The sequence below is a fragment of the Macadamia integrifolia genome, chromosome 3 (genome assembly GCF_013358625.1).
Source record: "Macadamia integrifolia cultivar HAES 741 chromosome 3, SCU_Mint_v3, whole genome shotgun sequence".
Taxonomy (NCBI): domain Eukaryota; kingdom Viridiplantae; phylum Streptophyta; class Magnoliopsida; order Proteales; family Proteaceae; genus Macadamia; species Macadamia integrifolia.
Genome location: NC_056559.1, coordinates 1459913 through 1477752, shown reverse-complemented (window position 1 = coordinate 1477752; position 17840 = coordinate 1459913). Strand labels below are relative to the sequence as shown.

The window sequence follows — 17840 nt, the reverse complement described above, 5'->3', positions numbered from 1 at the left end:
CCCTGATCTTCTTTAGATTAAAAAACTTGATAACTTGTCCCTTGATGTCCCCTATTGGGCTTTTGTTTTATCTACTAAAACAATATCATCAGAAAAAAGGATGCAATAGGGATAAATGCAAAGTTGGAATTATGGAGATCAATCTTGGAATCAAAAGATTTTAAGATAAGCAGAACAAAAACCAAGTATATGTTGTGTAACTTTAATAAGAAGAAGACTGAAAGTGTGGCGGAGAAAATTGATGATAGAGAGATACTGCAAAATGAAAATTTTAGGTACCTAGGTTCGATCATAAAGAAAGGAGGAGAGATAGAGGATGATGGTGCACAAGAATTACAATAGGGTGGATGAACTAGAGGGGTGTACCTGGAGTGTTGCATGATCGATGTATTCCTTTAAAACTCAAAGCGAAAATCTTATAGGACAGTCATACAACCAGCAATTATGTATAGAACTGAACGTCAAGTAGTAAAGAAACAACATATAAACAAACTTAGTATAGCTGAAATGAGGATGTTGAGGTGGATGAGTGGTAAAACTTGAAAAGATAAAATAAGGAGTGAACAAATTACAGCTAATTTAGGAGTAGCACCAATACATGATAAGTACGGAAGTGTGAGTTATTTCAGATCGAAGGAGCTAAAAGAGCCAGGGGTAGGCTTTGAATAGACATACATAGTTAAGGACTGGGAACAAGTATGGCTTTGAATAAGGCTGATTGGAGAAAAAAGATCCATGTAACTGAACCCATTTGTTGGGAAAAGGCTGAGTGGAGTTGTAAATAACTTTCAGCTACAAAGCAAGAACTGTAAATTTTTCACTACATTACATGTTAGCAGGCGGCTCTCAAGTCTGATTTCCATGTAGCATGGCACTCATCAAATGAAAATGGGGTTTACATTCAGAGTATCTGTTAGTGTCATGATGAAATGCAAAAAACTATAGTTTTAAAGATGTGAGTACTGGTCGAGCACTTGAGACGGTTATCAATTTTTTGTTTGATATCAAACTGGAAAATTCTATAATGATGAAAATGCATTATCACTTACTTTTCTCAAGAAAACCTTGATTTGCAGGGAACGGGTGTTGATAAAGGAGCTATGTGTAATTCAAAAGGCACAAGAAAAACCTATCAGATAGGTGAAAGCTAATCAAAACCGTGTCATCCTAATGTTTCAAACCAATCAATGGAAAAGATGAATCCACAAGGTCAGTAGCTAAAGTTATTTCACCAAATAAGGCACCAACTTGAGCCAAAGTTACAAAAGACCAGGAATCAAGAGGACAGTAGCTAAAGTTTGGAGCTCCATCTTCTTTGAAGTCAAAACAAAGATCTTAAGAGTTCCTTCCAATTTTTCCCCTTCCTTTATAAATTGTCACATTGTGCCTAGGAGCTTCCCAAGCTCTGTGATCAGGAACCATAATTCTCCTTGAGGATCGTGATTTTTTTTTTCTTTTGCTTTCCTTTTCTCCCCCCCCCCTTTTGGGGTTATATGTATGTTCTTCTCCTTTGGTAATGAATTATTTATTCCCAAAAAAAAAAAAAAACTAAGTTGATGATGAAGCTACTCTAACCTTCTCCACCAAACGCTTCGGGTGAATGATGTAGATAAGCACTGCAACAAACAGTTTAGTCATAGGCATAAGAAGAACCAGGCCCATGGTTCTCCAACTGGGCCTTTTGGTTCATGCCAGACCAAGCCCATGGTATGGGTGTTATTGATTCACTAAAAGCTAAAATTGTTGGGCCTTTATTGTAGTACTTCTATGTAATTGATTTTGTTTTTATTAGCTATTAGTACTGTTGTAATAATAGGTTTTAGAGAAAGTGTCAGATTCCAAACGGGTCCTTAGGTCCTTAAGGGGTTTAATGGTCCATATAATATTCTAGAACTTTTTTTCTGTCATTATACATAAAGACTAAAGAGGACTGATGTCATATAAGACACAAATCATTACCCCATCCAACATGGTATCAGAGCCTTTGGATCCAAAACCCTAGGGTTTCCTCCCATCTCTTTCTCCCTTTCTCGATTTTCCTCTCTCCTAGCGCCTCCCTCCATCTCTCTTCTTCTACTTCTCTAACTCTCGGAGGTAGTTCCTTAAACCACCAAGAGAGCCACTAGCCTCTATCTCTCTCCCCTAGGCCCTCAGACTCTCTTCACAATGATCTGAGAGACCCAGCTCCTATCTCCATCGACTTTTCAGGGTTATTTCTCCTTAAAATAGATTTTTTATGCTAGGTTGCTTTTCCTTTGTTTGATGCACCAATCATCTTGATGTTGGTTGTGTTTGGTACTACTGATCCTTGTAGTGGTATGTACTAGCCACTTTACCATCTCAGGACTTTGTTTCCGAGCTATCCCCAAAATCGATTTGTCAGGGTATTCACCCTTTATCGATTTTTTGGTTTTTCAGGTTTTTTCTGCTTATGGTGGTTTTTGGTGCTTCTTATACCTCCGGCTAGTGCCACTTCTATTAGCACAATCCCCTTGAGTTACAATCAAGGTTCGAAATTTCGTTTCGTTTCGGTGCTTCGGTGAGTTCAGAAATTGAAATTTTGTTTCTTTTTGGCAAAATTTCAGCCGAAATGGTGTATATATATATATATATATTTTTTTTTTTTTTTTTTTTTAGTTGACTGTTTCGGTGGTCAAACGGCCATATTTTGACCTGAAACTTGGTGGGTAACTTACTTTAAGCTTAATCAACATGTTTAGAACATAAAAATGCAAAAATATTAGGACATGACACTGTTTTAGAGTTGCACTTTTGTTTGGCAGCAACCGTCGAACTATTTTGAACATTTTACCTGGTTTTAAAGAAAAAACTTTATATTTCCTAAGCTTTGAATGTGTAGATCTTGTTGGAGTCCAATAGAAGTCAAAATGTGTGATGATGTGGCTAATTAGAGGCTTGTTGGAGTGTTTTTCCTTCAAAATGGAACTGAAACCACAGAGACCGGCGAGACAGAGTCGAAATTTCGACCGATATATAGTATTTATAACACATGGAATGTACTGAGACAGGCGAGATACCAAAACAATACCGAAATTTTGGCCAAAATATCAAAATTTTGACCGAATTTTCAGCGAGATTTCGAACCATGGTTACAATCATGTCTACTAGCTCTTCTAATTCCACTAGTGGAGACACCTCAGCTCCCACCTTTCCTCCTTATACCATCAAGCTTGATGGAAAAAACTACCTTTTGTGGTCACGCTCGATTTGTATCTCCATCAAGCCTATGGATATTATGAGTACCTCATTGGAACCTTGAAGCGTCTGACCAAAGGCCCTGAGATTGACAAGTGGGAGTGTGCCAACTCTCTGGTGATGGCCTTCCTTGTCAACTCCATGCAACCATAGTTTTCACATGGCTATCTCCTTGACTCTGCTGTGAAGATCTGGAAGTTTGTCAGGATATTTATTCCCAGGAGAGGGCTCACACTGTCATAGTACTCCTATGAGTTGTGCACTATGGATGGAGCTGGAGTCCTATGAGGAGTATACTTCTTCCACTCTTGCGGATGTCACCAGATTTCAGAAACGAGAGGACAAGATCCGGGTCTATGACTTTTTAGCAGGTCTGCATGCGGAGTCTGATTAGTTATGGTTCCAGGTTCTGAGCCGTACTCCCTTTCCTACCTTAGATCAAGCCTATGTTGTGATCCAACTTGAGGACAGTCGTGTACCACTATGCTTCCACAACCTATTGCCACTCCCACTGAGAGATCTGCACGTGTCTCTGGCGGGGCTCCACAATCTGGTGGGGCTCCTTTACCAGAGTTCCAGTGAAGTGCGAATACTATGGGAAGGAGTGTCACACCAAGGAGCACTGTTGGAAGCTTCTTGACCGTCCTGGTGAAACATTTGGCAGAAGGGCAAGGGAAGGTCGTGCCGATACTCCTGGTTAGGCCAACCATAACGAGGTCTCAGACTCTTAACTCTGCACCTAGCACCTCAGTAGCCTCGCTATAATCTGATGAGCTTATTGCCCTTCGACACCTTCTGACACGTCTAGACTCTCTTGCATCGGCCACTGCGAGCTTTGCTCAATTTCACCCCTTCTGGATCAGGTATCTCATTCTGTGGCCATAATCTGTATGTCCTTTTTACCCCTTCGATTATAGACTTTGAGGCTTCCAATCACATATAGACTGCTTGGCTCTTCTCTCACAGTACACTACCTAACATGGTGATGGTCAAGTTGGCTAACAGGACTTATTCCACTATTTTGGGAAAATGATATGTTAGTTGTACTCCTTTATCCTTTTTTAATGTATTGCATATTCCCTCTTTTCCTACTAACCTATTGCCCATTGAAGTCTTACTTACAGTCTAATTGCAAAGTCACATTTTTCCCGTCTCATTGTGTTTTTCAGGATCTGGTGACAAGGGCAACAATTGGCTCTGGTAAGGCGCACGGTGGTCTGTATCTGCTTCATGATGACTCGTAGTTGGTCTCTGGTCAGGCTCTTCAGACATCCTCTACGTCACCTCCCATCTTTGAGTTACAACAGTGGCATCGTCGATTGGGACATCCCCCTTTGGGAACTTTAGCTGGATTTTTTCCTTCTTTTAAAAATTGTAATTCAAGTCAGCTTTTTTTTCTTTTTTTTTTTGCGAGGCATGTGTATTGGACATACAAACTCAAATTACTTATTTTGTTTCTAAAAATAAAAGTACCACTTCTTTTTCATTGATACATTCTGATATTTGGGGTCCATCCCGTTATATGTCTGTCAATGTGAATCAGTGGTTTGTCTCTTTTATTGACTGTCATTCTGGACTACTTTGGTTTATATGATGTGAACCAAGGGTGAGACCTTCCAATGCTTCAGCAGTTCCACCGTATGGTTCAAACTCAATTCAGTGCTACCATCAAGATCCTTCAAAGCGAAATGGTTGTGAATACTTCAAAGGGTCCTTTCAAGCTTACCGCTCATGCGATGATCATCAGACCAACTATGTCAACATTCTGGCTCCAAATGGGGTTGCTGAGCGGAAGAATCGTCACCTTTGTGATGTCACAAGCTCTCTTATGTTTGAGATGCATGTTCCTCCCCAGTACTGGAGTGATACGGTTCTCACTGTCGCCTTTCTGATCAACCAAATGCCTTCTCGGGTTCATTCTTCCGCTCCCCTTTAGATCTTCTTCAGGGCTCCGCTGCTTTTCTTGTTTCTCACAAAATATTCGGCTATGTTTGTTGTGATCGAGATCATCATCGTCACGGGAAGTTTAATCCTCATGGTCTCTGGTATATTTCTCTGGGGTATGCTCCTACTCAGAAAGGCTATCGGTGTTTTCACCCTCCCACACAACGTTGGTTTGTGACTATGGATGTTATCTTTCAAGAATTTGCGTCCTATTACACAATGGCACCCCTTCAAGGGGAGTCTCGTTCCATTGTAGAAGATGTGCCGCCTCGTGAACTTGTTATTCTTTTCGGTGTCCCATTTCAATGGGAGAGTGACACTCCTACTTCGTCTTGGCCTCAACTGAAGATATGTGTTTATAGTCGCAGACATCAGACTCAGACCACTACACATTCAGCACCTATCCTACCACGCCAATTGTCTCCTCTTGAGCCTGAACTTGTCCCTTTTCCTTTTGGACCTAGGTAATTCTCCTTCTCCTTCTGTTGATCCATCTCTTGAGTTGTCTATGTTTTTCGCAAATGTACTAGGTCTTATACTTTACATCCTATTGTTAAAATTGTTTCTTATGACTCAATTTCTATCCTACTATAGTTTTGTGTCTTCTCTATCCTCTGTGTCCATTCCCCATACCTGGCAGGAAGCGAGTGTAGACTCACAATGGCAGGAAGCTATGGTTGAAGAGATGTAGGCTCTAAAGAAGAATGACACATGGGATCTAGTGTGCCTTCCTTCACAAAAGGAGACAGTTGGGTGTAAGTGGGTCTTCACAATGAAACTGAAGGTTGATGGTATAGTGTATCGTCACAAGGCCAAACTTGTTGCCAAGGGCTTCACTTGGAATTATGGGATTTATTACTAGTAGACGTGATGCAACACTGAGGGCGTATGAAATAAGGAAGAAGAAAGGAGTCGGCCAAGGCAAGGACAGCTAAGCTAAGTGGTGACCACTTGATGGGATCTAGTTTCTATTTTCAGTAGTCAATAGTTTCTATTTTCAGTAGCTTCTAATTTCCTAGTTTCTAATTTCACTTTTAGTAACTAGAAGACTTTCTATTTTATTAGTTTCTAAATTCCAGTTTTAGTAACTACTATGGTTTCTATTTTGTAACCTCTCCACGATTTTATGAACAAAAATAATGTTGATGTTGGTTCTTCTCTGTGAGAACTTGCTTTGTGTTTGATGAAAGTGGTGGATTGGTGTGCGATCCGGTGACTCTTTAATGTAGAACTAGAATTGGCAAACCAACCTAGTCCCAAAACAGCAAGATACTCTCAAAGAACAACCACAAGTCAAGGTAGGATAATAGCACAGCAGATCAAAATCAGACCTGAAACAGTTGAAGCTCTCGAACCAATACTAGGGTTTCTCTGATCAGATCAGTAGTACTGACAACAGGGGCTTACAAGACTTCAAATAAGTCCAAATCAACTTAATACCATGAACCAAAGTCCATGAGAACAGTAGGAACTGAACCAGATATATCCATTTCAGTTCTGCTTTGTCACAGGTCACTAAAAGACAAGAAAAGGGAGAATTAACTTTTAAATCTCTCAAACCACTGGTCAGAAAGAGCTCCCCTTTGGGTCAAGTTCTTCCGTAGGTAGGACCTATCTTTGATTAAAATTTCAGCCCAAACTGATGGCCGGTTTGGTCTGGAAAGATTCTGAAAAAATTCTCACAGAACTTTCAAATTTTCTGGGCAGAACTAAGAGTGAGAATGATTCTAGTACCTGTAGAATTTTGTACAGATCTGTAATACCTTGGATGGTTGAGAGAAGAAGAAGAAGAAGAACCTCTGGGCTTCACACCGCAGAGAGTCAATTGGATCAAACACCGATTCCATCAGCCTTGATCAAACACAAGACAACTTTTCATGGAGAAGACAATAGCAGCAGCCATTAATTTGTTTATCAAATCATTCTAAGCTTTAGGAGCCTCTTCTTCTTTATTTATAATGTTGGGGGAGGGAATTACAAAATAAAAGGTTCCTTAAAAGAAAACCTTAATTTCGTCTCCTAATACAATACTTACTAAAAACTGAAATTAGAAACTAGCTGAAAAAGGAAACTAACTACTAATGAGTTGACTCAACTAATAACTTGACTCTTAAGAAAATAAAGACTAACAACTTAAATTGAACCCAACTAAAAAGGAAATAAACTAGTAATCTCGTCTGCAACTTAAAGCCCTCTCTTTCAGGCCCATAAAAGTGGCCTATTACACTCAAAACACGTGGGATCAAAGGCTCAACATGTATGGAACCCACCCTAGGCTTATTCCTAATAAAATAAGCCTAGTTTGGTGAAGAATCTGCATCAACTCTCCCCGTCTTGAAAAAATTCATCCTCTAATTTTGCAGTGATGAGGGGGAAACAACATGTGAGTAGCGGCTTTGACCATTCCCAAACAAAATTCTGGTTGCTTGTAAAGTTTCAGAATGTAGTTTTCAAGGCGTGGAGCTTTCTCTTCAAAGAACCATGATGGCATAACAAACTCTATATGCTCAACCTCTGAATCAATACCAATTATGAATGTCATATGCATAGAGTCATCAACATTGGTAACCTTCTCATCAAGGATTGAAGGAACAAGCTATTCCTTTTTATCATGAATCTCAAAGACTTGTTGTGGAGTGCTCTCAACCACTACCTCATCGTCCACGGCTTCAATATTGTCTACTATATTATCTTCAGTGGAGTCTTCTTCCATGGTTTCAATAACCAAGACACTACTTGTAACATGAATGCCACAAGACCCATCATCATATGCATCGGCATCATCAAAGAAATTAAAATCCCCATCCTCAAGCGGATACGGATATAGATCAGGGTCTACCTTATCATGTGCCTTTTTAATTTCACCAACATTTGTTCTCTGACGGTGTGAACAAGTCTTCGCGTAGTGCCCAACCTCTTGGCAGTGATAGCATTGCACTTTATTGTCATTGGTCATAGGTGTCTTCCCTTTGTCAAAGTGTGGAAGAAATGTGGCGTGTGTAGGAACTGCAGTAATAGAGTTAGGTGCTGGAAATTTTTTCTCATGCTTTCCAGCTTGAAAACCAAACCTTCTACCTTCCAGTTCTATTAATTCCTCTTCATGAAGAGCCTTGTCAAAGCAATCTCTCACTGTGTACACATCAGCAACACCAATTCCCCTATTAATTTCAGCTCACAATCCCAATCAAAACCGAGAAAGTAATTATCTCTCATTTTCCCTAATACCTGTGCGAGAATAAAGTGCATCAAATTTGTTCTTGTACTCTACGACAGACATTTTTCCTGGTATGTGGGGCGTTCATTGTCAAAATAACTCCTCACATGCTCTTCAAAAGTTGGTTGTACTACAGGAATCCTCTATGATCCTCTCAGATTAGGGTTAGGTCATGCCCCTATTATCACTCTTTGCGGTGTGAAGCCCAAGAGGTTCCCTTCAAGTTATTTCTCTCCTCTTCTATAATACTCAAGGTGTTACAGATCTGTTCTCACTCTCCAGGTCTTTAACTCAACTTTTCTATCAGGTCCAACGATAGAGAGTTCTGTGAGAATATTTCAGATTCTTCCCATACCAATCCCACCGTCAGTTTGGGCTGGTAATTTGACCAGAGGTTCCCCTCACTTAGGGAGGAACTCGATCCACACTAGACATCACCTTTGCCTTGGTTATTGAGATATTGAAAATCTCCCTATTTTCGTCCTGTAGTGGATTTCTGAAACTGACTGAAATCGATAGGTTGTCCTATTGTGTTTTGGTTCTATAATCTTCTTTGCTGTTGAATATATAATTATATAGTGAGAGACCTATAACCAGTTCCCTGATAGGCTGCTGGACCTGTTTTTCTGGTTTGGTCTGAAGTACCCCACTGTTGGAATCGATAGACTTTTGAGTCTTCTCTTTTCTGTTCTAATTTTCTGCTATATGATTGGGCTGGTTCTGGTATTTCTTCTGGTAATAAAATCCTGCAGTTGAAGGCTTGGTTAGTCTTCCAATCCTATTCTACATTAAGACATTTGCTCTCGTTGCTAAGATGAACACAATTTGTGTTATCTTATCTTGTGCCGTCAACTTAGATTGGGATCTTCAATAACTAGATGTGAAGAATACCTTCCTTTATGGGGAACTTGAGGAGAAAGTGTCTATGGACATTCCCCCTGGTTCACTTGCTCCAAAACCCAAGGGAAGGTATGCAATTTGAAGTGTGCATTATATGGGTTAAAGCAATCCCCCTGTGCTTGGTTCGGACGTTTTCATAAGACTATGGTTGTTACAGGCTACTTTCAAAGAATTGCCAACCACACTCTGTTCAACAAAAGATCTAGTGGGAAGATTGCTAGCTTGATAGTCTATGTAGATGACTTGTTACCGGTGATGATCTAACAGAGATTTCTCACCTCAAGGGATACTTGGTGAGGAATTCGAGATCAAGATCTAGGACAGCTTCGTTACTTCCTTGGCATTGAAGTTGCCAAATCTTCTTGTGGAATCTACTTGTCTCAATGAAATTATGCACTTGACCTTTCTGAGACAGGCATGTTGGGGTGCAAGCCGGCAGATACTTCTATTGAAACTAATGATCACCTGAGTAGCAAGGACGGTGATTCTGTAAATAAGGGGAGTTATCAGAAATTAGTGGGGCGCTTGATCTATTTTTCTCATACACACCCTGACATAGCATTTGTCACCAGCCTTGTTAGTCAATGCATGCATGATCCTTACTCAACACATATAGAAGTTGTGCTACGCATTCTTCGTTACTTAAATCTTCCCCAAAATGTGGCATCCTTTTCTTTCCTCATAATTACCTTAGGGTGAAGGCCTTCACGGATGTTGATTGGGCAAATTCTCCAGATGAACGCAAGTCTACTACTGGTTATTGCACCTTTGTTGGGGTAACATTGTTATCTGGCAAAGCAAGAAGCAAGCCTTGGTTGCCCGGTCAAGTGCTGAAGCAAAATTTCGTGCTATGGCTCATGGCATTTGTGAGATCCTATAGCTTAATGGACTTCTCACAGATTTGGCGTCTCCACTACCGTTCCTATAAATCTCTTGTGACAGCAAATTTGACATCAATATTGCTCACAACTCTGTCCTGCATAATCGAACTAAGCATATGGAGATTGATCGACACTTCATCTAAGGAAGCTAGATATGGGTCTTATCATTGTGCCTTTTGTTCCTAGTAGTGAACAACTAGCCGATGTATTTACTAAACATCTTAGTAGTAAGATGTTTCATCCTATTATCTACATGTTGGGCATATGTGATATCTATGCATCAGCTTGAGGGGAGTGTTGTAATAATGGGTTTTAAGGAGTGTCAGATTCCAAACAGGTCTTTAGGTCCTTAAGGGGTTTAATGGTCCTTGTAATATTCTAGAACTTTTTCTCTGTTATTATAAATAAAGAGGGTTGGTGTCATATTAGACACAAGTTATTACCCCATCCAACAAGCACCTTTAGTTGTCTAATAAGTTGTTTCTATTTATTAGTTATTTGATGTACAAGGATCCTCTACTACATGTGTTGATCTTCTTTTAGTGGTTTCCATTTATTAAGTTTCCTTTTAAAGGGAGTAGACCTTCTATGTATTGTGCAGAGCCTTAAAGCTCACCCCGACAATTTAATGAGTGAAAATTGCTCTTTTGTGCCCTAGTTGCTGTGAGAGACAATTGAGTGGTGAGATGCAATTGTGGTTAGTGTAATACTGACCAAGGCCTTGGTCATATCCCTTATTCTTCCCTTCACTCTGCCTTCTTCTCTTTTGTTTCAGTGACAATATTAGATCTAATAAACCATCAGAGCTACAAAGTAAAAGAGAAGAAGAAGAGAGGAGGAAGACGACGGAGGAAAAAGAAGATTCTGTTATTAGAAGAAAATAGAATTGGGTAAGAGAGATCACTCACCCCTTGTCAATATATATAATAGAATCGGGAAGAATAGGGGACTGTCGTTGATTTGCAACCATTGAAGTACCAGGAAGTAGTAAAATCCTCACAAAAGGGAAAATTTCTTCTCCCTTCCCCTTCCCTCTCTGCCTAACCTTTTGGCCTGCATGGCTTCATGTCCGACCACCCTGGGGTAGCACTGCCACCTCTGGAAAACCCTCCTCCTACCACTGTCTCCCACTCTTAAGCTAAAATTCTCAAGCCCATTATTCATTTAAGTGTCCAACTTTTATATTCATGTCCATGCATCAGAGAGGATATATGATCACAATAGTATTGACAAAGTACAAAACTTACATGGTATAATGGTGAACCAGTAACACTATAAAGCACAATAGTCATCTCCGGGGCTGAAACAGTACATGTCCACATGATGGCTTTCATTTCAGTTGTCTCTAACCGTTCCACGTGAGAGGCTTCATCACGAAGTACCATTTTTTTCTTTTTTGACAAGTGAAGGCGGATCCATGGCTTTAATCTGCTCATAATGGCATGACATTGCGTACCACCGAGTTTGATATCAATTTCAGCTCTAACGGCTGATGTCATCTGAAAGAGTAACATAATGACTTGAATCAGAGAAAAGCATGCCATGATATCAACATAATAGGTTCCCTGTTAAATATGTTAAGAAACATGATGAACATAACGCAAGTGGAAGAAATGGAATGTGGGTGAAATTAAGACTCAAAGGAGTTAACATGAAATATGCAAAGAGAAAAATGATGACCCAAAAAAAGATAAAAAGGCGATCACAGAATTATGCAAACCTGTCCAAGCATGTTTCTGCAGAGATAAAATCTACAGAAAATTGTTCAGAAGGAATCATCATTTCAGAAAACAGGGAATAGATGAAGAAGACGACCAAACCAAAAGGTCTGGCAGACAAGAAGAGGAAACATGATAAAAATTAAAATCCAGCAAAGGGAAAATCAGTGGGGGATCATCAACCTCCTTGGTAGGGTTGCAAGGGGGACTGTAGGTTAGTGTTTGCATTTCGGTCAAATTTGGTTTGATATTTCATTGTCGACAGCGATTGAAATTACCCCCCGGCAAAAGCCGAAAAACATAAAGTAGGGTCAGGTAATGGCTTAGCTTACATAAAGGGATAGTGGGTCCTTACCCTTGCCCCATAGGCTAAAGGTAAAACATCCCTTTATCTGACGAGTAAGACAGGTAAGGAGGGTAAAGCCTCAAGAATGCCCCTTTAATCATTTGGGCTGGGGATTTCAAACGGGCTATGGACAATAAGACCAACGCCTATTTGGGTATGGGTAATGGGTAGTTAAATGGACATAGAATATGGATTGGACCTTGTCTTATTTGTAAAATAACATGATGGTCCCAAATTAGATGTGTAAAGAGAGGTAACTGGTAACAGACTCTTTTCCTTACACTCACTCCCATTTTATTTTAGGGTAGGAAAACCTTACCCTCCAAACTAAAGAAAGATAAAGATAATAAATTGGTAGACAGATTCTCATTGCCACCTGGCACACCCTATTCCTTGGTTCTATGGGAGGGGCAGACACTTAAACTCAAACTGCAACCACAATCAAAAGAAGAATGATAACCAAATTCCAGAAATTCACTATCCAAAGTTCCAAACAGTATTAACCCGTGTCAGAGTTGATAATGGAAGTTATAAGGAGAATCTTACTTACTGAAGATCGCTGATTGCACTAGGAAGTAGCAAGAGTCAGCAAGCAGATGAATCTCTAATATATGAAACTCAACCTATCGACAGCCCAGTCTACGAAACTGGGCTTATTAAGCTCAGCCACATCAATGAGCCAAATGTGTAGCCAGTCAAGGGAGGGGCCCAATTATATTCTCATCGATTAGGGTTCAGTTTAAGAGATAGAAGGATATCAGAATTAATACAGAGGGGTCATAAAGGATTTCAACCACAAAGAACCGTCCAAGGGAATAAAATTTAAGGAATAGTTAAAGAAGGTGTCTCATGTCTGATAACATTGCTGCCTGGGATCCAAACTTCAACTCAAAAGGGCAGGAGAGGTGCAACAAGCCAACTACAGAATTGGACCTTCAGAAACATCCAAATTGAAACTGTTGTACGGAGCTCCTCTCAGACAATAAGAAAAAAGAGTTGTACCAAGGAGTTTCAAGTTGCAGGTTCTATGTCCAAGCCAACCCGAAGAGTAGACCAGCTGTAACCCATTCCCCTTGACATAGTTAAATTGAGAAAAAGTTACGCAGATTCAAGGAAGAGAAATAGAGAATGAAGCAAACAACAGAAACAAAAGGGACATAATAGAAATAGTCCATAATCATTCTATTTAACAGGTTTTTTATTCCTGCTGTTGAAACCAATGGCTGATTTGGTATGATTTTGATTTCATGAAAATAGTCGACAAATAGATTTTTAGTCAAGAAATTGAATTTGTTTTGGCTGGAATCAATCTGAAATATTTCAAGAATAAAAAATCCATTCCATTTGGGTGGTGGTGGTGGCAGCAGCAGTGGCAGAAAATAGAGAGATTTTGCTTTCATTTATTTTTAAGCATGTCAAAAGACACATTAACCCTTGTTATTAACACATGCTCATTAAAGTGGAGCACAGAATAGACTTCAAATTGATTTCAATTTCAATATTGAAAGAGGTCCTCAGCTATTTCACAATTTCAGATGAAATTGATTTCAATTTCTCATTAGGTGAAAAAATCATACCAAACACCACAATCAATTTATGACCCCATGAAATTGAAATAGAGATCATACCAAAACAGCCCTAAAATAATTAAAACAGTAAAGGCTTACCTGAGTTGGAATGTAAACAGAAGAAACAAGAGCAACTTTCAGTATCTCCAGGACAGAAGTACCACCTTCTCTAAGAAGCTGAAAATCCAATAGCAAACTGATTAATATTGAAAAAAATAAAAAAAAAAAGCTACACAGGTGAATTGATATTCTAATAATATCTACAGAAATATTTTAAAAAAATAAATAAATAAATAAAACCAAACAAACAAACAAACTGGGTACATGAATTTCACTGAAATCCAATTGAACATCAAAGCGTGTATTCTCTCCCATGTCTTCATTAGACACTGATTTGCTGCTTCTCAGATGAATGCCCATGACATTATTCTCAACAGAAAGATCTTGTCCCCGGTGCACAAACTTCACATCCAGTTTTGGCAAACTGAAGCTAACCTTCCAGAGAAAAATAAATTTTGTTAATTTGATTTCCAATCCAGTTGCCAAGAAAAAAAAAGTTTACCACCCTCATTTATTTTCAAGTCCAACTTAATCACCACTGATTAGTGAAATCATACAACCAACTAGAAACTACAAAATCTTAAAGTGTTGATGAATTATGAAAAATTAAAATGAAAATCAATTTTAACCTCAATATTTCAGCAAGATGTTAAACTGCAAGTCCTTTAGCAATATTAACATATGATGACATTAATATAGACTAATGCAGAACCATAAAATCCAGCAAGAAGCTAAAACATAACAGGATCATAGAACAGGAAACAAACCAGAATTAGGAAAAAATGTATAATTTGAGATACGCAATTCAGAATAACACAATATTTCAGTAGTGGTCTATTCATGTGGTGGAATAGACCTGCAGAATCTAACAGAATTTGATAACAGACATCATTCGAAATTTTGGTCGAAATGACCAAAACACTTCGCAAAATATTTTGATTTCAACCGAAATCGTAACGAAATAACCATAAAAATGCAGTGTTGAAATGCACCAAAATGGACCGAAATTTCGCCTAAATATTTCAGTTTTGAGTCTTTTGACAGAAATCGAAATGGGGTCAAAATCCGAAATTTCAAACCTTGATAACAGAAATCTGCAAAGAATTCCTAGTGCTACTAGGAAAACTAATAGCAGAATTATAACAGCAATATTGATCAAAATTCTTTAGGAAACAGATACAGAATCCAAAGAAATTGAAATTTAAAATTAAAATTATAAAAAAAAAAAAACTACAATGGGTAAGAAGAACCAGTAACTAGAGAGATATTGAAGAAGAATGCAATCTGAAAATTGATCTAGAAACAGGGGTACACAGATTAGACATCACCAAAATCATAGCCTTATCCCTACTCACCCACATGGATCCTTGCTCTCCAATCAGCTCTACTCGAAGTCATACAAGATATGAGGCCTAAGCTAAGCATGTCTTTCCTCTTCTCTTATGGTTATTTTAGGCATGCCCCTAGCTCTTGTTCCCCTCAATCTGAATCAAGTCACTCCTTTGTACTAGGGCATCCAAAGAACTCCGTTGGGGTACCACAGATTAGAATGGGTAATAATAATGAGAAGAAGATGTTAAGAGTTTATGTATCAACGGTACTTTGGGAACTAGTTTATTAACTTCTTGTCTCGTATTGTATTTTTCCTTTTTTACCTTTTACCTCCCTAGAGAGATGTTTCATGTATGTAATTCCTTATGTCATATTAGTAAAGTAATATAGATGTGGGAAAGATCATTATCTAATACACAAACTTCTACCATGGTTTCATTTACATTTCAACTTGTACAACCTTTACATTTCAACTTGATACCAGAGCTCACGGTTAGGTTTGAGAGTCGTCGTCCTACACACTCTCTGCTCCCATTTCCTCCCTTTGGAACCTTAGGTTACAAAGGGGTTCCAAGGAGGAGTATATTATGTGAAAAGTTTGAAGAAATCACTAGAGGAACTTGTATGAAGATCATTGCAACATCAAGAGGAGGCCCCACATGAAGAATTAGAGGTTTGAAGCTCAAAACCAAAGTAGGGTAGTTTTTACCCATTATGGCCAAACTTTTTTTCCCCGGGGGGGGGGGGAACTGGGCCTCTCTCTCTCTCACATCTGGCTGCCATTGAGGCTGATGTAGGGCCCATTTGAATCGCCCAAGGTCCTCCTTTAATTCCCTCTTGCCCTCAACTCATGAACAGAAGGGCTGTCGAGCCACAACTCAATTATTTGCTGATTTCAAGGTACTGCCAGCTTGTTTTTCCCTTCTTTTTTTGTTGGCTCCAAAATGTTGCTTGTGATGGTTGTTAGCTTGGATTGATGAATTGCATAGTTTGGATATCTTAAGCTGTTATGAAGCGATGTTACACCTTGAAGAGTGTATTTGACTTGCCTATTCTTGTGGTCTGATGGATTGCTGACTTAGAGAAGTCCTATCTGGGAAGAATAGTTTCTGCTTGGGTAGAGTGTGTACTCCCCATTTGGTTTGGGTATCATCCCCACTTTCTACGTGTGTTCCTACATTATGTAGAGGTCGGAGAAAGAGGCCACTCCGAGGGAACAATAGAAATAGATTCAGATGCTATCACAGTGGGAATTTGGGCACAACTGTTAAGAGTTTATGTAATAGGCGTACTTTAGGAACTGTTTTATATAACGTTGTCCTAAGGTGTATTTTTCTCTTTTAACCTTTTACCTCCCTAGGGAGGACTATGTAATTTCCCTATTTGGTTTGACCCTAATATAGGTGGGAAGAGCTCATTTCTCTCCCACTATTTTGCCCTCATCTCTCTCTTTCTTCTCTCAACTTCTCTTCTTCTTCCTTCCTCTCTTTTCTCTTTCTCCCTCATCTCTAACCCTAATCTTTCTAACTTCCAACTTGGTATCAAAGTACAAAGGGGTTAGAGAGTCGAATAATCATCTCCTTCCCACTCTTTGAGTCTCTCTTGGAACCCTAGAAAAGCAAAAGGGTCCAATAGAGGCATACTATGTAAGAAGATTCAACAAGAATAGCTAATTGAGTTCTAGAAGCAAGCTGAAGGCTATTGGAGGAAGAGTTGAGAGTTACAAAGGCTGATTGGGGCTCACACAAAGAAGAGCTCACCTCAGCATTACCGACTCCTCTTTACTCTTTCCTCCAGCATTGGTTCGGGCTATGGCTTGGCTCAAAAGAATCGCCAAGGGTTCTTGTTAGAACCCCCCCCCCCCGGTAACCCATGGTTGTTGATTAGTTGTGTTGTTGGATCACAACCTCATTCCCTATTTGCTGCCAGGTACTGCCAGTTTCTTCTTTTTTGGGTTGTTTGGTTTGGAATGGCTGGTAGTGTAGCTGTCAGTCACTTTTGTTGGATGTGCTCTATCCTATAATGCTTGAATGTGAGTTTGGGATGAAGCGCTACAGTTAGAAGTGATTTTCATTGCTTTTCTCTCAAGGTTCATGGTTTACCAGCTTCTTTTTTCTTTTTTTCCTGAGAGGGGGTTCTGAGAAGATGTTTGGGTCTTGTGTTTTCCTTTTGGTTTGGATCCCCAATTGTGTTCTTTTAGGAGTATCCTTACATTTTGTCTAATCTCACTAAACCTATGGAAGCTACATCGGGTGGGTGGAGTAGTACCAACCATGGATCAAAATCTTGCCAAGATCTCGCCAGCAATTTCGTGTTTTTTTTTTCACCGAGTCGAGATGTGCTATGAATTACAAAAATGACATCACCTCGGTCGATATCTCGGCCGAAATTTCGGTACCACCTCGGTCGAGATACCAAAATGATACCAACCAAGGTTTATAAATACAATATCTCATGAGGGGGAGTAGAAATTTCGACTCCAACTCGGCTGTCTCGGCGAAATTTCGGCTATCTCAGTGAAATTTCGCCTCCTCCTTGCATTTGAACACAAAATCACTCCATTGTCCACTAATTTGCTACATCATCACATCTATTGCCTTGAAGATCACTCCAAGTTAAAGATTCACACATTTCAAGCTTTTAAAGCACTTTCCCCGAGAC

The 17840-nt window shown here is 39.4% G+C and overlaps 1 protein-coding gene across 2 annotated transcripts in view; it reads right to left on the bottom strand.

Annotated features, from left to right (window-relative positions):
- The window catches only part of LOC122073051 (protein SABRE), a 100883-nt gene that overhangs the window by 38845 nt on the left and 44198 nt on the right, over positions 1-17840 (bottom strand). Inside the window, exons 6-8 of one of the 2 annotated variants that reach the window (XM_042637550.1) lie at positions 14112-14282; positions 13887-13964; positions 11403-11654 (exon numbers count right to left, since the gene is read on the bottom strand). In XM_042637550.1, the coding sequence (XP_042493484.1) occupies positions 11403-11654; positions 13887-13964; positions 14112-14282 (501 nt within the window). The remainder of the gene's footprint in view (positions 1-11402; positions 11655-13886; positions 13965-14111; positions 14283-17840) is intronic. The other variant, XM_042637551.1, reaches the window with a different exon arrangement.